Source organism: Alligator mississippiensis, chromosome 6 (genome assembly GCF_030867095.1).
Source record: "Alligator mississippiensis isolate rAllMis1 chromosome 6, rAllMis1, whole genome shotgun sequence".
In the NCBI taxonomy this organism is placed as follows: Eukaryota; Metazoa; Chordata; order Crocodylia; family Alligatoridae; genus Alligator; species Alligator mississippiensis.
Window position 1 is genome coordinate 25,557,996 of NC_081829.1, and position 24,897 is coordinate 25,582,892.

General features: G+C 46.1%; 1 protein-coding gene across 4 annotated transcripts; it reads left to right on the plus strand.

The window, feature by feature from the left end:
- The first annotated feature begins 1,413 nt into the window (after positions 1-1,413).
- Positions 1,414-20,008, plus strand: FUT11 (fucosyltransferase 11). Of its 4 annotated transcripts, XR_002093389.2 has the most exons (4): positions 1,414-2,199; positions 4,033-4,658; positions 14,523-14,660; positions 15,451-15,536. XR_002093389.2 is itself a non-coding variant. In XM_019497131.2 (3 exons), the coding sequence occupies exons 1-3, from the start codon at positions 1,498-1,500 to the stop codon at positions 15,490-15,492; spliced, it is 1,218 nt and encodes a 405-aa protein (XP_019352676.1). In that variant the 5' UTR covers positions 1,414-1,497; the 3' UTR covers positions 15,493-15,578. The 4 variants fall into 4 exon arrangements, 3 of the variants coding, with proteins under 3 accessions (XP_019352676.1, XP_059585707.1, XP_006263026.1); XM_019497131.2 differs by lacking the exon at positions 14,523-14,660 and having other exon boundaries at positions 4,033-4,506; positions 15,451-15,578; XM_059729724.1 differs by lacking the exons at positions 14,523-14,660; positions 15,451-15,536 and adding an exon at positions 8,388-8,653 and having other exon boundaries at positions 1,415-2,199.
- Positions 20,009-24,897: the final 4,889 nt, after the last annotated feature.

Here is a 24,897-nt window from a genome sequence, read left to right on the forward strand (position 1 = left end):
ACATGATGCAACATTCTGACAATGAGGTTCAATATACTAATCACTTTTTTTCCTCGTTTGTGGTGAATGGTGGTTAGCATTTCAACTGGAATCAAAACAAATGAGGTGCTGTTAAGTTTTAGTATTAGCCTGTTTGGAGATAAAGGTTTAGAAGGGGTAGAAACTTAAAAATATTTATTTTGTTAAAGTACTCCTTTTTTCCTTTCTAAGATCAAATTGGGTCAAATTATGACTGCTTTTTGGTCCGCTTCTATAATCCTTTTAGTTATTTTATGACCTAGCACTATCACATAGCAGCAGCTAGAATTCTCCAGGCTTTGCTCTTCAGTGGCATAGAAAAACCCATCTTAAGTATTTATGGGGGGATTTTTGTTTTGTTTTGTTTTTCTTTTTAAGTGGCAGGAGCATTGCTGGGTCTTTTTCTAGAGTGCAAAAATAAAATTCAGATTAAACTTTCTAGCAGCAGTACCTACTTTTTTAAGTATTGCAGTTTTGTTTGAAAATACCCAATAAGGATATTGTTTGTCTTAGTGTATTTTACAAGGGGGTTATAATGTGAAACAGAAGACATGTTCCCATGTTCTGTCCAAAATCAAATACTGGGTTGAGCTAAATGATGGGCTGTGCACTTGTACCTTAAGTGAGTGGAGTAAGTTGTCCTGGAGGAGTTTTAGGGTATCTGCACCTTTCACTGCTTATGGGAGTTGCCTAGGAACTGAATATTGGTGCATTCAGTGGATGGGTTTACAGAAAGGAAGGGCCCCTACTGAGCTTCCTCTGGTGGACTTCTGCATCCTGTTTCTAACAGTGCCTCAAAGAAAGGTGGAAAACAGCCTCACACTGTTTCTTACCCTGTTCATTTATTTGTGGATAAAACTTTTTCTGCCTTCTAAAGTTTTAATTCAACATTTGCATACTACAGCTTCTGGTGAACTTGTCTAGCTGCCTTTAACGCAAGGGCAGGGGAGCTCAAACCTCAGAAATAGAGAGTTGCCTTCCTATGCTTTCCTATTTCTATTCTTGGATTCCAGCTCAGACCATGCTCGTCCTCCGGTGCACAGGTCCAACCTGCCACTATTGTATTGCCCCTCTCGAGTTGTGGGGGGAGGATTCTTGCCCCAACTCTGCTATTCTTCTCCCTCCAGGCCAGCCGGACCCGAGAGCAGGAGCTCCCAGCAGTTCCAGCTGTCCCCAAGGGTGGCCCGCTCCCTGTGGCCGCTGCTCTCCCCGCCAGCTGCCCCAGGCGCTGCTCCTGCCCCGGCTTCTACAAGCTTGCTGAAGGCTGTGCTGCCGCGCATGCGCTGTCCCACTCGGGCCGCTCGGAGCCGGACGCTCAGGGGTCGCAGCCCTGCCACGGCGAGCAGGGGGGAGCGTCCGCGCCTGCGCGAGGCACCGAGGGGGCGGGGCCAGGTTCCCTTGCGCAGCCGCAGAGGCTGTGGCAGGGCCCGCGGCGCGCTTCGTCTTTCCGCTACCGCGGTCCGCGGGGCCGCCGGAGCCATGGGCGGGGCCTGGCAGCTCTGCCTTCTCGCGCTGGCGCTGGCGCTGGCTGCGGCGGAGGACTCGGAGTGGGCGGGGGCTGGGGACGAGGCCGAGGCGGTGTGGCCGGAGTCAGAGCCGGAGCCGTGGGCGGCGGGAGTGGGGGCGGCGCTGGGGGCGGTGGTGACGCCCGCGTACCGGGGCCCGGGTAACAACGACACGCGCGCGAACCGGGCGCTGCCTATCGTGCTGTGGTGGAGCGGCGGCCTCTTCCCGCACTTCCCCGCCGACACGGCGCGCGTGGACTGCGCGCGCGGCTCATGCCTGGCCACGCGGCGGCGCCAGGTGTGGCGGCAGCGGCGCACACGGGCGCTGCTCTTCTACGGCACCGACTTCCGCGCCTACGAGGCGCCGCTGCCGCGCCTGCCGCACCAGGCCTGGGCGCTGTTCCACGAGGAGTCGCCCATGAACAACTACGCGCTGTCGCACGCGCCGGGCATCCGCCTTTTCAACTACACGGCTACCTTCCGGCGCGAGTCGCACTACCCGCTCACGCTGCAGTGGCTGCCGAGCCTGGCCTACCTGCGCCGTGAGCCGCTGCCGCTGCCCGACAAGGAGCGCTGGCGCCAGCGCGGCTACGGACCCGTGCTCTACTTGCAGTCGCACTGCGACGTGCCCGCCGACCGCGACCGCTACGTGCGCCAGCTCATGAACTACATCCAGGTGAGTTGTCTGCCAGCCCGGGCTTGCCACCTCGGAGGCTGCAGAAGGGCCTCGCTCAGTGTAAGGAGGCGAGGAAAGCCTGAGAGGCAGGCTCAGGCTTCCTGGATCAGGTGCCTGGTGCAACGTCCTGGGATCCTGGTGGGAGGATGGGGGCTGTTTACTGACCCTGGTGCTGTCCTCTCTCTGGCAATTGTTTGCTGGCTCCTTGGACTCATTGCAGGGCCAGCAGGCAGTGTTTGGTGTGCTCTGCTTGGTGCCCCCCTCAGTGCACTGGTTATGAACCTGTGGCCGTTGCTGCCATTGCTGTAATCAAGGATATCCCAAGTGTGCCCTGCACGGCCCCCATCACCAAGGGGAGCTTATAGCTCAATTTGGTGGGCTTTGTCCACCAACCACCATCCAGAATGGCTCATCAAAAGGCCTGGCATCAACATTTCACAGAAACGGGATATGGGCTTCCCTGGTTCCCCCTCTGTGCCCATGGCAGGTTAAGGTACCAGGTTGGTGTTGCATCGGGGTTGACGGTCGTTTTATGTAGAGTTTAGTTTATGGCTTGTATGAGATAGTTTAGATTAGAATAATCCTGCCTCAGGCAGGGGCTTGGACTTGATGACCTGCGGAAGTCCCTCCCAGCCTGACTTTTCTCTGTAGTTCTCTAAGAGCAAAAATTACGTCCAGCTTTGGGAAGCAGGGAGGGAAGGTCCAGACTAAGGCCAAGTCTAGGTCTTCCCAGGCAGCTACAGTTCCTGTTCCCTGTAGGCCAGGTGCCCCGTCTGCTTTGCAAGGGCAGTTATGCTGAGTGAGTGGGAGCTCAGGCCCAGTCTGTTTGGCTACAGTGATGGAGTGCCTGATGACTGAAATCCTGAATTAGCTGGAAATGCTGCCTGCAACAAGAAAACTTGCATCATCCCCTGCCACTTCCAGCTGGCTATCTGCAAGGATGAAGAACTTAACAAGGTATTGCGAGGGGACTCGCCATTGTCCAGTGTGGGGTCTGCCCAGCATCCAGGCAGTGCTAAGAAAACTGAAAGCCACAAAGCCAAAGGCAAGCGAGATCTGTTTGGATTCAGACCTAGACTCGGAAATGTCCATGACACAAAAACCCTGTGTCGCACAGCGGCAGAGAGTGGATGCTGAAAGGGAGAGGGAGCTGGGTATAACCAGGGTTTGGTACTTGGTAATAATACCTTCTGTATTATGACTGGCTCTTCAACTTCTCTATTGGTTATCATCACTTTTAAAAGTTGAAACTTTTTCACCTGCCAGCCTTCCCCAGAAGGGTGTAACATAGATTGATTAATGTCAGTACAACAGTTTAGAAAGGAAAAGTACTATCTAAGTTTTATGTAGTAAGAAAAACTTCAAAGTAACAAAAAAGCAAGTCCTGCATCCTCCCATGTGTAAACGTTTTACTGAATTGGCCCCTAATAAACTTACCCTTTCCTAAGGGCTGTGCATCTCCAAGTTGTTTTTTGCTTCTCTTGTCTGTTAGTTGTGATTAAATATTTGAGGTATAGTTCTGTTGTAAGAAACAAGAAATTATCATTGACTTTGGGAGATCTTTGTATCTTTTGCAGGAAGAATAGACGCCCTAGAAGAAGGGGTAAAGATTAAAAAACAGGGAAATAGGATGCTCCAATGAATTTTAGATGCATTAGAATGTTTTTGTTAAATCTGTTTGTTGAGAAGGAAGAAGCTGGAGTGAAAGAGTGACTTAGACTCTTAAGACCTGTTTAGAAGGAGTTCTAAAACCTACCCACCCTGGGCACACTGAAAACAAGCTTGAAACAAACAGAAAAGTTACTTTTGTAAAGATGACCTTTACTATTTTAGGTAGACTCCTACGGCAAATGCCTGCATAACCGAGAGCTTCCCAGCGAGAGGCTGACGGACACTTCTACAGCCACAACAGAGGATTCTGAATTCATGACCTTTATCTCCAGGTACAAGTTCCACTTGGCCATGGAGAATGCAATATGCAATGACTACATAACAGAAAAACTGTGGCGTCCACTGCATGTGGGAGCCATCCCTGTGTACCGAGGGTCCCCATCTGTGCGGGATTGGATGCCTGATAACCTCTCCATCATCCTTGTGGATGATTTTGGAAGCCCCCAAGAGCTAGCAGAGTACCTTCACTTCTTGGACAGGAATGGGGAGGAATACTTGAAATACCTAGAGTATAAGAAGCCAGGAGGCATTAAAAACCAGTTTCTGGTGCAGAGCCTGAAGTCACGAGAGTGGGGAGTGAATGATATGACTCTGCCAAATTACCTGAACGGCTTTGAGTGTTTCATCTGTGACAAGGTAAATGAACGAATGAAAGCTGAGAGAGAGCACCGAAAATCTCACGGAAAAGTGAAAGCTCCCGAACCCCACATAGCTCATTTCACACACATGGGGTGTCCTATGCCAGCTCCTGGCTTTGGAAATATTGAGGACATCCCTGAAGGAGACAGGTACAGTACAAACATCATGTGCTTTGGAATAATTCTTTTTTAAAACCTCAGTTAACACAGATTTTTGGTAATGCTTTTCAATCCTAAAGTAGTAGTGCTTAACCTTCTAGCCTCATGGGCCAGATCCCATGAATGGGATCAGTCTTCTGGCCTGATCCAGCACAGAGTCAGTCCTGGGGTGTGATCTGGTGCACTGTCCTTGTTCCACCCACCAGATCCAGCCCTGGAATGACAACCCTACGTGCATGTGCAACACCATATGGGGCCATGTCATCCAGCATCCCCATGGGCTGGAAATGTGGCTGTCCTTAATGGAGCTCAAAGTGATCCCAAACTATGTGGAGCACCTTGAAATGTTTCCATATATGGAATATAGTGCAGCAACTACATAAACTCAATATAGCCATGGAGCTGAAAGAGAAGGGATTGGGAAACAGTGTTGGTAAGTGATTGAAATAGGAGTCTGGGAGAACTGAATGCTGTTTCTGATTGTTTTCCCAAATTGTTCGGTGTGTGGGGGCAAGTCAAGTCACTTTTTTGTGCCTTAGCTTTTCCAGCCAGGAAATGACAACAGTGTCCCCCACCTTTCTAAAGAACTCTGCAGTCCTTGTCTGAAAGATGCCATGTAATTTGGTACAAAGTTGCCATTGAGGGAGAGATTCCCAAGAAGACTGTCAACCTAACTTAGCTTTCATTGAAGACCACAATAAAACTCTCATTGGCTTTAATAAGATGAGAAATAGGCCTACTTTGAGTGAGTGTTTCAGAAAATTTACCTTGAAGTTCGTTCTAGATGGATACAAATTCCAACTTTTATTAAAAGTACAATAGAACTTTAAAATGTATATAGAGCAGACCAGTGTCTCAGGTTTTAGTCCCATTTTTTTCAGAAGAGATTGGCAAAACAGAACATAACATGTTGAGTGGCTGTTGTCCTGCTTTGTGCAATAGTGGTCAAGTGTACTGAACGTACATAACCACCAATTGGAATCTTTTATACACATCCTGGATTCATCTTAGCTATTGGAAAGTGAAAGCTACTAGCAGTACATATCAAACCAGTTCTGAAGCAGCCACTGCTAGCAGTGGGAGAATGGACTGTAGAAATTAGCCTTTTAGTCCTTAGTATCTCTGCTAGTATTTCAGATGAAGGAATCGGTTGTAAATAGTATGACTTTACTCATTCTGTTTTCCATGAGCTAAAATTCTCCATATCTTAATCTTAACTCACTCATATGTGAGTTCTACTCTGTGCAACCATTGCTCTAAAACAGTGGTTTTCAACTTTTTTTGTACCAGGACCCATTTGTAGACTTGGGTGGCCAGTGCCAAGCCAGTAAATAGTTTAAAAATAAAACAGCCCTCTGGCCCTGCTGTAGCCCCTCACTCCTGGCTCACTAGCCCCAGTCCCTGTGTGTGTGGAGCATGGGGGGTCCCAAGCAGCCCCTTGTAGGCTGGAACTCTGCCAGCCTGTAAAGGAAAACCCATGGTTTCCAAAGTTGTTTTTTCTCCTTTAAAGGAGAATCCATTTTTAAAGTTTGTTTGCAACCCTTTCAAATATTCTTGTGGACTGCGACACAAAAGTGGTTTACAAGTTGAGAAATGCTGCTCTCAAATGTTACAAGATGCAGTCAGTAAATAGCCTGCTTTATCCCAGTTTTTATCAGTTCTTGGATTTTCTTTATAACTTTGTGACTATGGCTTTCCATATCAGAATATTAAAATGTTGGTAAGGAAGCACTGTGTTGAAAATGTACACTCTACCATTTTAAGTCTGAAAACTTACTTGGAAGATATTTAGATTTTCAACTTGTCAGTGGTATTTGTTATTACTGAGAATTAGGTATTAATCGAATCTGAATTTTTACGGGGAACTTCTATTACATTATTTGAGCATAAGAAACAGCTGGAATGTAATAACTGTTGAATCTGGGTATTTTCCTACAGCAGCTTGTTTATTTCTAAAAATGGCCAGCTGAAATGTTAACTAATTTATTACCCCAGAAGATATTTGCCTTGAGATCAGAGGAATTCCTTAGGAAGCTCATGTTGTACAAATTTCTTGTTGTAAATGTCATGCATGCTATATGTGATTCACATTAGAGCTGTGTGAAACAGCAGCGTTCTGCTTTGACATCCGTTTTGACGTTTTGACAGAACAGTGTTTCGTTTTGAATTTTGTTTCATTTTGGAAGCACTGTTCCGTTCCATTTCGTTGTTTTAACACTGTTTCAACGTTTCAATCAGTCTGGGGAAGCGTTCACTGTGATTGAGCTGGGAACTCAGCCTGGTTGTGTTCCCCAGCGCTGTGATCGGCTTCTTGTAGCCCTGTGGAATTCAGTCTGGTGGCGGGAGGCAGAGCACAGTGCCCTGGCTCTGCCTGCCTCCGTGAGCTCCATGGGGCTGGCAGAGCCAATTGAAGCACAGCTCAGTGGCAGGAGGCGGGCAGAGCCAGGGCTGCGCTTCCTGCCGGGCTGAGCCACATGGGGCTGTGGAGCCACTGGAAGGGCAACCCTCGTTCTCCCCTGTCTCCTACCACCTGGCTAGCTGCTTCAAAACTCAAAATGTTTCGAAACTTTTGAAACATTTCGACTGCCTTCATTTTGTTTCAAGTCTGTTTCAAAGTCCTTCATTTCGTTTCAATTTCGCTGTTTCGAGCTCAAAATTAGTCAAAATAGTGTCGAAATGAAACGGCCAGCTCAATTTCACACAGCCCTAATTCACGTATGGACTAGCTACAAAATTGAACTCTTTTAAAAGGGGCTTTGAAAAGCCTTTATTCCACTTTATTATCTATTGGTTGGTTATTTTGATGAGCTTTAATATATCATTGCATATCTCTTTACCCTGTTCTAAATAGCTATTCTTATTGCAAACACACCTACCAAGAGACTGCAGAATTGTTTCACAGCGCTTAGTACTAGCTACATTTTGTTGGGGTATGGAAACCCATTTTTCTTCTGATTGTCTAGGAGACCAACAGTTTGAGCAGCAGGTGGCAGTACAGAAGCAATTTAGGAAAGCTTGCGCGGTTACTGAATAAGCAGAGAGAAGAAACAACCTTGATAGATGCAAACTGAGGGTACTGTTTTTAGTTCTGTCTGGAGGTTGTCATTGGGTAGTTTTGTGTAGCATAACTCAATATTTCTAAGATCCAAGTCTCCTTGTATCTCAGTGAGCCATAGTACAGTTTTTCCCCATTATTTAAAGAGGTAACGTTTCTGGGCTCTCAGAAAAAGGGAAAATGCAGAAATCGCACAAAATTTAAATGTTTTTTGTGCCATCTGCCTTATGCTAAAGTTCTCCAGTGTGATCAGCAGGATCCCTGATGAAGTAGGGTCTCTTATTTTTTGAGAATCAGAGCCTTCATTACGACTTCTGCCTCCTACACAAAGAATCGTCAGGGATTTTGAATAGAATAAAAGAAATACAGAATCTTCACCATTGTGTGCCAAACATCAACTTGGTTCAGCAGGGAGATCCAAATACCAACATTTATTAACTAGGTTTATTAATGCACAAAACCTGCCTACACAGCTACAGTGCAATTGGAGTTACAGCCAGTAAGGGATGTGAAGGGTAACAAGAAGGGTTGCTGCATGTATGTGAGCAACAAGAGGAAGATCGGGGAAAGTATGAGTCCCTTCTTGAATAGGGAAAGCAGCCTAGTGACAGATGATGTAGAAAAGGCTGAAGTACTATATGTCTTTTTTACCTCATTCTTCACAGGCAGTCAGCTTCCAGACTACTGCACCTGGCAGAACAGTTTGTGGAGAAGGTGAATAGCCAACAATAGTAAAAGAACACATCAGGGACCTTTTAGAAAAGCTGGATGTGTGCAAGTTCATGGGGCCGGACACGGTGCACCCAGAGGTGCTGAGGGAGTTGGTCAGCGTGATTGCAGAGCCTCTGGCCATTATCTTTGAAAACACGTTGTGATTGGGAGAGGTCCAGATGATTGGAAAAGGGAAAATACAATGCCCATTTAAAAGAAAGGGAAGAAGGAAGATCACCTCAGTCCCTGGAAAAAACATAGAGCCAGGTCCTCAAGGAATCCATTTCTAAGCACTTGGAGGAGAAGAAGGTGTTTGGGAACAGACAGCATGGATTCACCAAGGGCAAGTCATTCCCGACCAACCTGATTGCCTTCTATGTTGAGATGACTGGCTTTGTGAAGGCAGGGTGAGCAGTGGACATGTTATACCTTGATTTTAGCAAGGCTTTTGATATGGTCTCCCACAACATTCTTCCAGGCAAGCTAAGACACTATAGGTTGGATGAATGGGCTATAAGATGGATAGAAAGCTGGCTGGATCATCAGGCTCAAAGAGTATTAATCAATGGCTGGATGTCTAGTTGGCAGCTGGTATCAAGTGGTGTGCCCCAGGGGTCGGTCCTAGGACTGTTTTTGTTTAGTATCTTTATCAGTGATCTGGAAGATGAGATGGAGTGCACCCTTAGCAAGTTTGGAGATAACACCAAGCTGTGGGGAGTACACTAGAGGGTAGGGCTAGGATTCAGAGAGACATAAATTGGAGGAGTGGACCAAATGAAATCTCACAAGGTTCAATAAGGACAAGTGCAAAGTCTGGCACTTGGGTCGGAAGAGTTCCATGCACCAGTGCAGGCTGGGGGCTGACTGGCTAAGCAGCAGTTCTGGAGAAAAGCACCTAGGAGTTAAAGTGAACAGTAAACTGAATATGAGCCAGCAGTCTGCCCTTGTGAAGAAGGCTAATGGCATACTGGGCTGCATTAGTGGAAGTGTTGCCAGCAGATCAAGGGACGTGATAATTCCCTTCTATTCAACCCTGAGGCCACATCTGGCATACTGTGTCCAGTTTTGGGCCCCCACTGTAGAATGGCTGTAAACCAGTCTATTCTATAGTGTCCAGCAGGGGTCAGTGAAAATGGTTTGGGAGCTGGGGCAAATTACTTCTGAGGAGAGGCTGAAGGAACTGGGTTTATTTAGTCTGGAGAAGAGAAGACTGAGGTGGGATCTAATAATAGTTTTCAACTGCCTGAAGGGGGGTTACAAAGTAAATGGCACTTGACCGTTCTCAGTGGTGGCAGGGGACAGAAGCAATGGTCTCAAATTGCATCAAGGAAAGTTTAGGTTAGATATTAGGAAACACTTTCTTATGAGAAGGATAATAAAGCAGTAGAACAAGTTAACCAGAGAGGTTGTGGAGTCTCCAGAGCACCCCATGGGATGACAAGGTCAAATGGTCACAAACTTGTCCAAGACCGTTTCAGGCTGGACATAAGAACTTCTTTACAGTCTGAGCCCCCAAGACCTGGAACTGACTGCTGCCAGAGGTGGTGCAAGCACCTACTGTGGATTCCTTTAAGAGTCAATTGGATGTTTATCTTAATGGGATCCTGTTACCCCAGCAGACTTCCTGCCCCTGGGGCAGGGGGCTGGACTCAGTGATCTTCCGAGGTCCCTTCCAGCCCTAATGTCTATGAAATCTATGAATATATACCTTGTTGAGTGCTTTCCCTCTAGAACAGTGATTCTCAAGCAGGGTGCCATAGCTGAGAGCCTTTCATGTGTGCTGCAGGGTGGAACACAATATTAGTACTGTTAGGTATACAAACATGATTCACAAGATAAAACCCAGGGAAGTTGAATAGGAATTTATAGTGTTAAAATCATTCTACACTTTTGTGATCTGAATTCTTTGCAACAGTAGAATTGCTCTAGTATTTTTCGGTAGTCAAATAATAGTGAAAATTAAGAGCTGACATTTTCTGGGGGGTGCTTTGTGTCTGCCAATGGGTGTCTCCAGTCTAAAAGGGTAGAGAACCACTTTTCTAAAGTATCCACTCATAGAGTCATAGAAAAGTAGGGTTAGAATTGACCTCAGGAGGTCATCTAGTCCAACCCTCTGCTCAAAGAGGGACGGTCCCCAACTAGATCATTACAGCCAAGGCTTTGTCAAGCCAGACCTTAAAAACCTCCAAGGATGGAGATTCCACCACCTTTCTTGGTAACCTACTCCAGTGCTTCACCACCCTCCTAGTGAGAGAGTTTTTCCTAATATCCAATGTAAACTTCCCTTGTTGCAACTGTTGCTGTCAGACACTGGGCTAGATGGACCACAGGTCTGACCCAATATGGCAGTTCTTAAGATGTTTGACAAGCTTTTGGGCACCTGAAGAAGGGTGTTTTATGCTCAGAGTTTGTCAAACATCTCTCCCAGCTATACAGTTGGTCCAGTAAGTGATCACAACAAACCTTGGTTTTTTAAAAGCACATATTCATAGTAGGGGCGTAGGTTGTAGCCGTGTTGGTCTAAGGACATAGGCAGACAAGGTTCCTTGGGTGAATTTGATATCTTTTATTAGACCAACCCAAATAGTTGGAGAATAGTTATTAAGCAAGCTTTTGGGTTCAAAAACCCTTTGTCAGGCTAAGGAAGTTTCAGCAGTTGGTGTGTGCTCTTCCTGGATGGAATGAAAAGTAAAGCCGCCAGAGGCTGGGCTGGGGAGTCAGTTGCCAGGCAGATTATAATGCGTCAAAAATCCAATGTCTATATTTAGTCCATATTCATAGTATATTTAGTACTTATAAAAGGGACTGGCTTCACAGTCCTGTTGCTAAAGTACTCTTTTTCATAGACTTCTCTCTTTCATTGTATGAGTAGATATCTACATTTTTTGTTATAATGTGCCTCAGCTGAATCGGTAGAGAGACAATTTATAGGTGCAAAAGGATGGATTTGGCTTTGCTGCAGAGAGTGCTAATCAGTGACCATGCATGGTATCTGTGAATACAGTTCCTGATTATAGCTCCTGTTTACTAGGGATTGAAATCTGAAATTATTCCAGGACTGTGTATTAGGGCTGTGCGAAGCTTCGGTTCCTGGTTCAATTCGGTAGAGATTTGGCCTGGTTCGGTGGCTGAATCTCCAAATCCACATCAAATCAGAGGACCCTTTAATGTCTCTGAATCGATTCGGAAAGATTCAGACATAGACATAGCTTTAAATGTTTTTTTCTACATACCTCTAAGTAGCAGGCGGCTCATGAACCCTATGGTGCTGGGGCACATGGAGCGTCCCACAGAAGTGTGGGGGGCTCCCCAGTGCTCTCAGTAGCAGACCCAGAAGTCAACCACAAGCATTTCCGGTCCACCTCCAGGTCTGCTGGGGAGCATGCTGGGGAGCCCCCCGTGCTCTCCCAGCTCAGTGATTGGTGCCTCTTGGGTCTGGGGGGGCACCCGGGGTCCCCTTGTGGCTGATCGCCGAGCCGGGAAGGCGCAGTGGGGCTCCCCAGCAGACCTGGAAGTGGACCAGAAGTACTTCTAGTCCACTTCTGGGTTCATCACCGAGCATCACCCCCCCCCCCCCCCCCCTGCACTCCTGTGGGACACTCCATGTGCCCCAGCATTGCAGCAATCATGAGACACACCTGCTACCTCAAGGTATGTAGAAAAAACTTTTAAAACTGTGTCTATATCCGAATTGCTGATTCTCCAAATCGGCATCGAATCTTCAGATTCAGATTCGGCTGAATCAAATCAGGGACAGTGATCCGAAACAATGAACTGAATCACTGTCCCTGATTCGGGCTGAATCTGAATCGAATAGGGCCCGCTTCGCACACCCCTACTGTATATAGCACTTCCAAAAACATGTAATGAAGGAAGGTGGTTGTCCACACATCTTGAGTAAGGTGTAAAGGTCCCATTTATTTCTCTAATACGGATTTATTTTTTCAGATTCAGGGTAGATTACAAGATCATGCTAAATATATGCATTTAGGAAGGTGAGTGACTATCCTTTTAGTTACCTCCGTGCCTTTGAATATTATGTGTGGCAAAGATCAAGTGTAGTCCCTTGGGTGGACTGCTCAAATTGGAGGTGAGATGAACCAAAGACTACAAATGTTTGGTAATGTGAAACATTCCAAGTGGAAATAAGAAATGCTAGTGGGATGAGGGAGCCACTCTGTTACATGCACACGTGAAAATTCAGGATAAGAAATGTGCAGTCAAAACTATGTCAGAAGCACACAAATAGAGTCTATAATTTACTGCTGCAGCATTGCTACTGTCAATAAAAAGGTATTACCAGTTGCCCCACAGTATTAAAGCTAGATAATTAACTGTAATGATGTTTGTATTTGAATAATTCAGTGCCATTTCCTTCTTGTTTAGGGTAGTATTCCTTGGCAGAAAGAAAGCTGTAAGTGTCAGAGGGAAATTTGTTTCTCAAATAAAAATTGTTAGTAGCAACGCAAAAAGAAAAATGCCAGCTTATCCTTACTGTCCTTATACTTGTTTAATTATTTTAGGAAGTCTACATGGTGTTAAATCTCAGCTTTATTTTGTATAAAGCAGAACTGTTAGTGTTCCTGGTCACTAATAAAATAACATTAGTATTTTAATTCTAAACACAAACCACAATTGTCCATGCTTCACTTTTGAAAGAGTATGAAACTTTAACTTTGATAATTCCCTCCAACCACATTTCCTCAGGTTTCATCTTCAGAATTATTTCTTTTTCTATTATCTCCCTACCACTTCTTGCAGCTTGGGGGAAACACCTTAAACCAGGGGTTTTCAGCCTTTTTTAACAAGTGTATCTTCCGACTCAGAGTTTTGGCTCCAGTACCCCTTTGTATTTTTTCTTGTTTTTAGCAGGGTGGGGCAGATTGAGGCCCTCATGGTGAGGGAGGGAGTGGGGCTGGGGCAGGTACTGCACAACCAGGGTGGAATGCAGGACAGAGCCGCAAGCAGCTTGTCCGGGGAGCACAAGGAGGTGGGTGGCCTGCTGCTACGTGCACCCCGGGAGGGTATGGGGCATGTGTCTCTGGATCTGCGCAGGGCAGGGCAGGCTCCGTCCTGCATTCCGCCCAGCTTTGCAGCCCCAGTCCCACTCCCTCCCTCACTGCCTATGGGAGTGGGACTGTGTGAGGGGCTACAGCCACTCCAGAATTCACCATAGCTCCTCCAACCCGCCCTGCCAGTGCCACTGCTGCTTACCCAGAGTGCAGCCTGGCCCAGCCCCTGCTGGGAAGAGCCTGGTGCTGCCCCAGCCCCAATCCACCCTGCCCTCCCGAGGGTGCACATGATGGTGGGAGCCACTCCCCCCCCCCGCACGGCTCAGCATCATGCCCCGCCCCGGCTGTGCAGCCCCACTCCCTCCCCCACCGCTGGGGCCTTGATCTGCCCTGCCCCCCATGCTCCTTCCCCCACAACAGACTTGCCAGCTGGACCCAGCTGCTCACCACTGGCCGGGCTGTGCTCATCACCACCTGTGTGCTACACTGCAGCTGCGCGCATGTACATGGCATTTCTCAGCTACATCCGTTCTGTGTACCCCCTATAACCTTTTTAAGTACCCCTAGGGATACGCATACCCGCAGTTGACAGCCACTGCCTTAAACAATTGTGCTCTCTTTTCATGTATTCCCACTGCCGCCGTTCAATTTCACAAAAAGCATCTAACTTGTACTGATGAGGGAGAAGAGGTGGTCCTTGAGCAGAAGGTTAATTAATTAACTGGTAGGCAGAGTAACCCTATTACACATCTGAATGTTGTGCTTTACCTTTGGGGTTTGAGGCAGACATGCTTTGTATGCAAGTACAAGCATCTCTATCCTGATCCTCTGCATTTTAATCAGTACTGGAAGGTCTGTTCTGAGATCTTTATTAGCATATTCTGAAAAAACCTCATATCTCAAATGGCATTTGATAAAGGAAAGCTGATTCCCTTGGTCTAGAATCCACTTTCTGCTTCACAACAAACGTGTCTGGAATGTGCTGTGTGCATTCTCTGGGGTTCTGGTACATAAAGGAGGGCTGCTTCTGGGCAATACACCCATGAAGTTTCATCCTTTGTTTGGTGTATACAACAGATACAGAAAGTGCTGTACTCATCTTTCTGGTTGGAAGAGAGGGGAAGCACAGGAATCTGGCAGCATGAATAAGCAATAAGTTGCGAGTAATTCACAGGCTTCGGTTTGGCATAACCTCCCATTTATTCCTTCTGGCTGGTATGTATAATAGTCTTGATTAGCTGACCAGTAGGATGTAACTAGACAGATGTGCCCAGTCAGATGTAGCTGGACATAGAAAGATGTTAGTGACTACTTAAATAAAGCCCTGCCATATTTGACTTGCCCTGAACAAACTGAGAGGAGGTCAACACAATCACGAATGGGAAGAGAGGTGCCTGACAAATGTTAAGATGTAGTCCATGTGATTAAAAATGTGAAAACTCTTGCATTTTAAAAACAAGGAACTGGAAGGCTGAGGGGGTTAATGATAGGAAGGGCTTTCACCTCTCAATTATCACTTCAGATATAACCTAGATATAAAATGGCAGAGTGCTATTCCTATCTAACCCATTGAATGTTTTATATGAAATGAGTTCCAGTCTCAGTCCAACTCTTAAGTATAACTGTTTGGGCCATTGAGAGCTAGTTGGCAGCCCTAGAGGTAGTTCCATGACAGGTTATATTTTATTAGAGGATTTTATTCACCAAGGTGCTGAATAAGTGTCTTTGAATGGAATGACATTTTCACATGCTCTTTCCAAACAAGTCCCAAAGCCAGGAGTGAGGTTTTGTTGTTTTTAAAGGGAAATTACATTGCAGGTTCTGTTGAACGTGCTGTGGGAGCATAATGGCACCATAATTTGGTATTCTATACTGAGTTTCCCCAAACTCTGTTGTGGGTTGTGTTCCTCCCTAGGCGAGAGAAAAATTAAGTCTTAATGATGCTTCAGCCCCAGACCCTCTCACGTAGTAATGGCTTGTGCTTTCTTTCTCTTGTATATCTCAGTTGGAAGGAGATGTGGCTGCAGGATTACTGGCAGAGCCTTGACCAAAGTGAAGCCCTCACTGCCATGATTCACCACAATGAGTCGCATCAGGGAAAGTTCTGGGATTATATGCATGAAATATTCCTCAAGAGGACCAGACAGCACTGACCATCATCACAAGAACCCAGTTCAGTTTTGGAGAGTGGGAGGGTAGGGGCTTATACTTGGATCCAAGATCTGCCTTGGGTGAAAAAAACAGCCAATTTTTGTACCTTCTTCTGGCTTTGGAGACCTGGGTTCATCCCACACACTACTTCAGCAGTGAGTCCCACTTATGGCCTGAAGGCATCCACTGGTCTTCTTGCACATTCAGTGTCATTTCTCTCTGACCAGAAAGTATCATCTTTTGTGCCAAAGGATTGTGAACAGAGACCTGAGCTCTGAGGTTCAGCTGAAATGTCTTCAGTTGTTCAGGGAATGTTATCTCCCAATACTAAGTATTATTTTTATTTTGCCTGTCACTTAATCCTCCAGTTAAGATGGATGTTTGCTTCTTTTTCATCAGAATGATGGTTAATATCTAACTGTTATGAACAGGTAACTTTTCCAATGAAGGGACTAGGAAAGATCTGTGCCTGAAGGAAGGGGTTATGTCTTAAGACATTTTAATATTAAAGCTTTCCTTCTTCAAGTGACTGTGCCTCAAGAGCACTACATTTCAGGGAGCCTTTTTCTTTTTGCACAACTTCATCAAGAATAGTTTGTTTCTGTTAAATTACCACAATCTCAGTGGTCTTGGTGGATGGCTCATTTCAAAAGTGGTATTTGTTGCCCTTATAAATCAGGTAGTGATGTAGAAGGAACAATGCAGTCTAAGCCCATGCACTGTATATATGTGAGTACATGTGCAGTTTACATACTGACTGCAATTTAGTATGTGCTATGTCTCCCTTGATTAACAATTATTAACCCTGCCTGGTTGCACAGCCACTGAGCTGCAGGGGGGCCTGGTGCTTCTCTTCAGTGATGCCCCCAGTACCACCTGGGCAGGATGCTAGCTGGACAGGTGCAGCCACAGCTCACAGGTAGCACCCACCAGACCCAACAGTGCACAGGGCACTGGAAGCCTGGGTGTGCTCAGGGAAGCTTGGGCTTGACAGGTTTCCAGTTCCCCATGCACCACTCTCTTGCTGCCTGGGATGACCTGGGAACAAGCTGGGTGCCCTGGGAAGGCAGCAGGAGGGCAGCTGGGTGTGCTGGCTGCTAGAGAAGGTGGCAAGAACGGTGTATGGGGCACTGGAAGCCTTTCAAGCCTGAGCTTCCAGCACCCCCTGCTGCTTTCTCTGGATAGGGCCCTTGTACACGTAAAGGAATATTACTGTAATTTGTTACATAGCAAGCTAAAATACATGGGATATGTTTTGGTTTGCTATGTAAAAAAAAATCATTGAAATTAAAATAGCTGCCAAACGCATACGCTGTTAATGAAATTTAATCGTAACATGGTGCTGAATGTGTGGACTGTTACACAATTAAATTGTTAAAATGGGCAATTAAACCACTAAAAGGGGCAATTTCCTCATGTGTACGAGGGCCCTTAGTCACGTGTACAAGAGCCGTCTTATTCTATGACTATAAACAAGTCACAAGGTCAGACTTTTGACAAAATATATATTCCTAAGCCTCTGTTTACACAGACAGCTTTTATGTAGCCTTTTCGAAGGTGAGAAGTTTTGCTTCCATTAAAGTGTTTTGTCAAAGGATAACAAAAAATCCTGTATTTAAAGAAACGCTTTTACAATAAAAATTTAATCACGAATGTTTTGCGGGTTTTAGTTAGTATTACATATAGCAACAAAATAGAATTGAACTACAGACTCACAGATGTAGCTACAGGATTATGTGGTGTTTGAAGATTTATATAAACTTAGGCACTACATAAATTAATTCTGCGTATTTGTGTTTTGATGCCTTCCTTGTTAACAAACCATTCTTGACTGAAAGGCAGCTTAATACCTTCTTAAACCACTTCTCCTTTAATTGCTGAGGATTTGTCTACATGGGCACACTTAAAAAGATTAATCTGAATAAACTTTTAAGATAGTTTACACGAATCAAATTCCTGCGCTCATTCAGAATTAAAGTGCCTTTAATTCACTCTGCAAGTAAATTAAACCAAGTTAAGTACATTTTAAGTCTGAATATGAACATCTACACAAAGGATCCATCCAGTTTAAATAATCCACTTTGAAGTCACACATTTTTCAAGTGTCCCTGGGCAGAAAAGCCTACAGTCTTCTTTTACGTGATTGTATATTCCATGTTATAACTTGGTTTTATAATTGATTTTGTTGTTAATAATAATCGTCTCTACACCGTGTTAATCTTTTTGTGTGTGTGAAGTTGTTTGAGAGATCTAGGTGAAAAATGTAGGTCTTGTTTTTAGAACAAAAGTGAAAATACGAGCTGAGTGGTAACAGACTATATGTTTTCTATTCTGCCTTTCAATTCAGCAGTTTTTCCAGAACTGAGATGATTGTTCCAAGACAGGGAAGTCAGTTAAATACATTTTCAGTGCTTTGCTATAACAAATTTATCTGCTCTCATCAGAAAGAAACCTGCAGCAGTTTATTGTTTTGGGTCATCAGGGTGATTGGTTGGAGGGAATAACTATATGTATGTGCGTGATGAGTAGGGCCCTGAGAAAATTGTAGATTTCTTGTCGAAAATTTGCAGCACATGCACGGGTAAAGTATCATTTTTCACAGAACATTCACGGAACTACCATTGATCTTGGCAAATGGGTCCTGGTAGTTCCGTGAATGTTCTGTGAAAAATGATACTTTACCCGTACGTGGGTGGCAGGCAGGCACGTAGCCATAGGCGATGGAAGGCCAGAGCTAACAGAGTTTAGCCCCCTCAAATGTGGGGCAGCGCAGAGGGCTGCAGGGCAGCCTGCGAACAGGTTCCAGGTGGCTGTCGGGGTGCACACAGACAGACATGGAGCCTGCATGCAGCATGGTGTGCCAAGCACTGCCCACCACAGCAGGTAAGTTAGGGAAGGGGAAAGGGCGTGGCAGGAGGCAAACTGAGGCCCCCACAGGGAGGGAGTGGGCAGGGGCTGGAATGAGTGGGTCCCTAGGGCAGGTTGTGGGACAATCAGAGCCCAGGAGGCTCTTCTGGGGCCTGGGGGTGGCTTCTGCTGCATGCACCTAAGGAGAGGCCCGGGGGCATGTGCCGTCTGGATCTGTGCAGGGCAGAGGTGGCTGCCACTGTGGGCTGGGCTCTGCCACGCTGCTGCTGCCCCAGTAGCTGGTAGCAGCAGGTATATGACATGCTGTTCTTGGAGCAGCAGCGTGCAGAACCTGGCCCGTAGCAGCAGCCCACCTCCACCATGTGCACAGATCCGGGGGGCATCTCTGCCCTGCAGATCTGAGCCTCTCCCAAGCTGCGTGCAGTGGTGGAAGCCCCCTCCCTGGACAAGCCACCTGGGCTCCAATCATCCCCTGACCCTGCCTCTGCCCCACTCTCTCCTCCCTGTGGGGGCTTCAGTATGCCCCTTCCCCAACTTAACTGCTGTGGTGAGCAGTGCCATCTGGCTGCAAGCAGGCTGTCTGTCTGACACCCCCCCCCCCCCCACCCCATCCCACCCCCCCAGATGCAGCCACCTGGAGTCCATGCCTGGGCAGCGCACCTGGGCTGCCCTGCGTTTGAGAGGGCTAAACCCTGTTAGGCCCGGCCTTCTGCCGCCTATGCTCGCAACCCTTAAAAATCATGGTGTGTTGCGAATTTCGCAGTTTTTACACAATCCACAATCACAATTTTTCTCAGGACCCTAGTGAGATGAGATATGTATGTACCTGTTTAGGTTAGCTGTGTGTTTTGGTCTCCAACTACTTAAGTGCAAGTCTGCTTAGCAAAAGAATGGTATGATTGCAGACCCAGGAGGCACCAGTTGCTGAGTGGGTGGGGGGAGAGCTGCATGCTCCCCAGTGGACCAGAAGTGCTTCCAGTCCACTTCCAGATCTGCTGCCGAGTACGCTGGGGACCACCCCCCACCCCCACCCCCCCGTACACTCCTGTGGGACGCTCCATCCGCCCCACCATCGGCATTCACGAGCTGCCTGGTACTTTGAGGTATGTAGAAAAACCACTTGAAGCTGTGTCTATGTCTGAATCGCCAAATCTTTCTGATTCAATTTGGAGAAATTAAAAGGTATCCTGATTTGATTCAGAGATTTGGCCACTAAATCAGGCTGAATCAAATCAGCAACCAAAGCTTCACACAGCCCTAATAGGCAACTGTATCCTTTGCATAACTTTCCTCAGTCATGCTGCCCTTTTACAGCAGCCAGTTCTGGCCTGCTATGAGAAGACCCACCACAGCAGCAGTCAGTTACAGAATGAGGGTATATGGGTAGTAGGCATGCTAGAAACATGCATTGCCTACAAATCTGATTGTTTTTTATAAGCAGTGTCTCCTATATATAAGAGTTTTAGAATTACTTGCCTTATTTTTGTACTCACTGACCTGGGCAGTTCTTTAGTCTTATTAAATAAAGATGATTTCCTATTTTTCTTTCTTGTCAATGCTTTCATTCTGGGGATGGGCAGTTTAAAGACTTGCTTGTCTTCCTGCAGGCAAAAAGGAATAATTTGAGGTACAGTTATTTATCTAATAGTACATTTGAATGAATTGCCAAATACCGCAAAAAGCCACTGAGAAAAAATGATCCTGGCTGGGGCAGGTTTCTCTAAAGTGAGACATGGAAGAAAGAGTGTTGCCCCTACTAAATCATAGCTCTGTATGGTTCTCAAACCAGCTGGAAGCCCAGGTGTGCACTATGCTAATCAAGTATTAAAGTAGTTTAAAATGGAAGGAGCTATGATCCTGGTTTTCTCTCTCTCAACAGCTATCCTAGCTGAGGGGCAAAATTTTCCCAAGCGATGTAAGCATCTCATTCTCTGAATCAAAGGGGCTTTGATTCCTAAATGATTTAGGTGCTTTTGAAAAGCAAATTTTGGCTCCTACATAGCTTAAAAGCTTTTGCAGTTTTTATCTAATGGCAGTGCTTAAGGTAAGACTACTTAAAGCCCTGTAACGAGTTTTGTCATAGAATTGAAGGATCAGAAGAGACCTGCCAGACCAAGTCCTGTCCCCTGATATGGGCAGAAAGCTATTGGACTCATGAGTCAACAAGGTGCTTGTCCAGCATCATCTTAAACACCTTCAAGGATGATGATTGTGCCACTGCTGCTGGGAGTGTGTTCCAGATTCTGGTGACGCTTACAGAGAAAAAGTTCTTTCTTATGTCCAGCCTGAATTTACCCTCTGTTAGCTTATGCCCACTGGTTCTCATCCTCCCTTGAGGTGCCTTCCTGAAGAGTTGCTCCCCTAGATCTTGATACTTACCCCTGACATACTTGTAGGTGGCCTCTCAGCCTTCTCTTACTTAGACTGAACAGGCCCAGTTCCTGGAATCTCTCCTCATAGGGCCTATCCTCCATGCCCCTAATCATACGGGTGGCCCTCCTACACTCTCAAGCTTATCCACAAACTTCTTGAAGTCCGGTGCTCAGAACTAGACAAAGTACTCCAGCTGTGGCCTCACCAGCGCCAAATAGGTTGGGAGGAGCATCTCCCTGGATCAAGTGGCAACACATCAGCTGATGCACACCAGCGTTCTATTTGCCTTTCTGGCAATCTCATCACATTGTTGGCTCATGTTCATCTTCCAGTTGATCATGACCCCCCAGGTCTCATTGAGATGCTGTGCCACCACCCATCATGTAGTTATGGTGAAGGTTCTTCCTACTCAGAGGAAGAACCCTGCACTTCTCCCTGTTAAACCTCATCTGATTCCATTTTGTCCATAAAACCAGTCTGTCAAGGTCATCCTGGATCTTTACCTTATCCTCTGATGTGCCCATGTTTCCCCACAGCTTGGTATCATCTGCAAACTTAATCATTTAGCTCTCCACCCCCTCATCCAAGTCATTAATAAATATGTTAAAGAGCACAGGTCCAAGCACTGATCCCTGGGGGATACTAGTGGAGACAGCCCTCTAGGATGAGGCCATCCCATCAATTACAACTCTCTTATACCTATATCCCCTTCCACAAGAAGGGTCCTACAGTGCTGGTGTGGGAAGCTATACTGCCAGGCAGGAAGAGGACTTTGGTCTTCATCTCTCCCAGAGTTCAAATTCACTTTGATCCACCATTATTAATTTTCAGAATTGAGTGCCAGGATCCTTTTGGTAAAAAGGACACTAGTCATTATTGAGGCCTTCTGCTCTCAGAGCCTTCTTTGAGCAGAGGACAGGAATATTTATTTACTGTAACATCTAGGTGTTCCCTGTCCTCAGCGGGCCCAATTTTGCTGGCGCTGTTAAATACAAAGCAATTTTCCTGTCCCAAGGAGTGCAGTGTGTACTACATGCTTCAGATCTTCCGAAGAATAACACCAACAGCAGAACCACTGAAATGTGCAACTACTTTTCACAATAGCAACTTCGGTTGGGTTTTGAAGACTGCTCCCACGCACTAAACATAGAAGCTTTTGCTTATTATTTGATACCCTCCCATGCTTAGGCTGTGCTACAGAATGTTGCTGGCTATCAGCTTGGGGTATGAAAAGAATGCACCCCAACCAACATAGCTGTGATGTGAAAATCCCCTGTTTGGAAGAAGGCATCTACTAATTAAGCTACCAACATTTGGAGAGGCATGAGAAAAATCATGCCATCATATGCCATGTCTCCAGTAAGGCGTTCTGCTATCATATCTATGTCAGCATAGCCCCAGCGTGCGGGTTTTTCATTCCAGCCCCATGGATAATGGCTGAAAGTACTGTCTTATGATGTTAGAAAAATTAGTTTGAGGGATGGCTACATACAGAGCATTTCTTTATCCTGTTCCAGATGGACAGTTGCCTGTATCGCAAAAAACCATGTTTGGAAGTAATCATGGGCCATAGCAGGGTGATAAAGGATTGTATGAACAGTGAAACTAGCTATCACTTTTGTGGTGGATTTCACATAGTCATGTGGGAGAGATCTCAAGGCAGACAGAGCAAGAAGTCTGACTAACACTAAATTTGCTTTATGAAGATAAATGGACCTTTTAGCACTGGGTTCCATTAGTAAGTTATAACAGGGCTGTCCAACTTCTAAAAGCAGCCAGGGTCAAATGTCCTGCAGGCTGTGCCAGCAGGGGCTTCACACCTGCAGGCCATAGTGGGGTAAGTCCTGGGCCACACTCCCCCAGATGTCCCCCACCCCCCACATACAAATTGCACTGTGCTCCCACCCTTCTGCTGTTGCATCACACACCCCTCCCTGCTGCACTGTGTGGCCCCAGGCTCCCCATCAGCTCCCCCCAGCAATGGCACTGCTGCCTTGCCCTGCCCCCTGGACAGCCTTGAGGAAAGAGGGGGAACTTGAAGACTCCAGCTGCTGTTGTAGCTGGAGTGATAGTGGGAGGCAATGGCCAAGCAGGAGCCCAAGGGCCACAATTTTTGGGCAGGGGGCTGGACTCGATGATCTTCTGAGGTCCCTTCCAGCCCTAATATCTATGAAATTTAGGCAGCCCTGAGTTAGAGCCTTGGAATGCTTAGTTGGCAGGCTGTGATGCAGGTTTATGTCTTGTGAGAGCAATATAGTTGACAGAATAAATAAAGAAGGCTGACAGTATGCTTGTTGCCTGGCAGAAACAGTGAGAGCAAGTATTGTCTGTGCCTGTGAAAAATTGGATATGTTACCTGTTCATCTGAAATGGCATTGCCATCTTTCACAAAAGCTGGGATTTCCAAAGAGTAGATAACTTAACTGAAAAATACCAATTGATGTACAGGCAGCTTTCTGATAATTCCAAGGTTAGTAAAACCCTGGTCTTTGTGATCATGAAACACTGATAGATCAGTAATTCTCAAACTGATCCATGGACCACCAGCAGCCTATGCACCCTTCTAAGTAATAAGTAAAATGAATCATTTTAAGAACTTAGCAACAGTGGAGGGGATAGGGGTGGCTCAGTAAGATACAAAAAAGCAGGGTGGAGCAGGTAGATGGGCATAAGCTGGATGCTCCTCCTCTCCCTACTGACAAAGAGCAGATTTTACTAGATTGGGGAAAAAAATAGCTATTGGGTGAACAAAGCATTCTCAGTGGTGAGGAACAGGGTTAATGGAACTGGAATCCAGCCAGCATGGAATCTATTGATTGAACTGGCTGTGCCATATTAGACAAACAGCCATCTGCCCCCTTGCCATCCCTGCCTATGCAGTCACTAGTCCCCAGGCACAGCCACTCCCTAACGATTGGCTGTCATCTAATTCCTAAGGGCTGCTTAACTAGGATGATCAATGGCTCCCAAGATATCTCTTGAGAAAATGTATTCATCAGAAATGTGTAGGGAGGCAGCTCCTCTCATTCTGATCAGAGACCTCTGCTGACTGTTTGAAATTAATCAGACACAACACCTTTTTAGTGATATAACTAACTGAGGTAAGGCATATGTCAAACCTTAAACTACATTTCTTGTATGACTCAGACAGCATCTCATGCCTGGCACTTGGAGATACATAGCCGCTGCAGGCTTCAGGGAAGGGAGAGAGGATTGGACTGCATAATTCCTCTCCACAGTTCTGACGTGACTGGCTTCTTAATATGCACTCTTGTTTTTTTATAGAAATATTTCCTCGCAGCATGAAACCTTGAAGTAGCTTGGAACAGCTGAAGAGTGGTGAAATATCAGAATAGCCTGGAATAGTTTAGATCAGCCTGGGTTCAGATCACTCTGAGAATTTTAGAGTCAGAATTGATTTGAGATAGCTTGGAACAGGCAGTTGGGCTAGTATGAGGAAGCTCACAGCAGATCTGCTCTAATTGATAGTTTAACAGAACTAGGGTAGCTGCAGGCAGGAGCAACTCAGGAAAAAAATCTGAATATAACATGTTAGTATCTAACTGCTAGTATGGGCCAAACAGAATAGCTTAAGCAGATGGGAGTAGCCCCGGAAGCAGTGGAACTGGTGTTTTAAGCATCCTGTATCAGATTAGTGCAAACTAGGTATGGAGGAAAATTAGGGCAGCTTCAGACAAATTGGTGTAGCAGATGATGGATAGTGGAGGCCCAGATTGGGACAGCTAAAAATAAGCTTAGGTCGGTTACAGCAACAAGATGAATGGCATTGATGGGAAAAGGTGGATCCCTTACTGAATGGGAGAGGCACCTTAGTGACAGAGGATACAGAAAAGGCTGAAGTACTCAATGGATTTTTCACTTCAGTCTTCACAGGCAAGGTCAGCTCCCAGACTATTGCACCTGGCAGCAAAGTTTGGGGAGGGGGGGAGCAGCCAACAGTGGTGAAAGAACAGGTTAGGGACTATTTAGAAAAGCTGGACATATACAAGTCCATGGGGCCAGATGGGATACACCCAAGGGTGCTGAGGGAGTTGGCCGA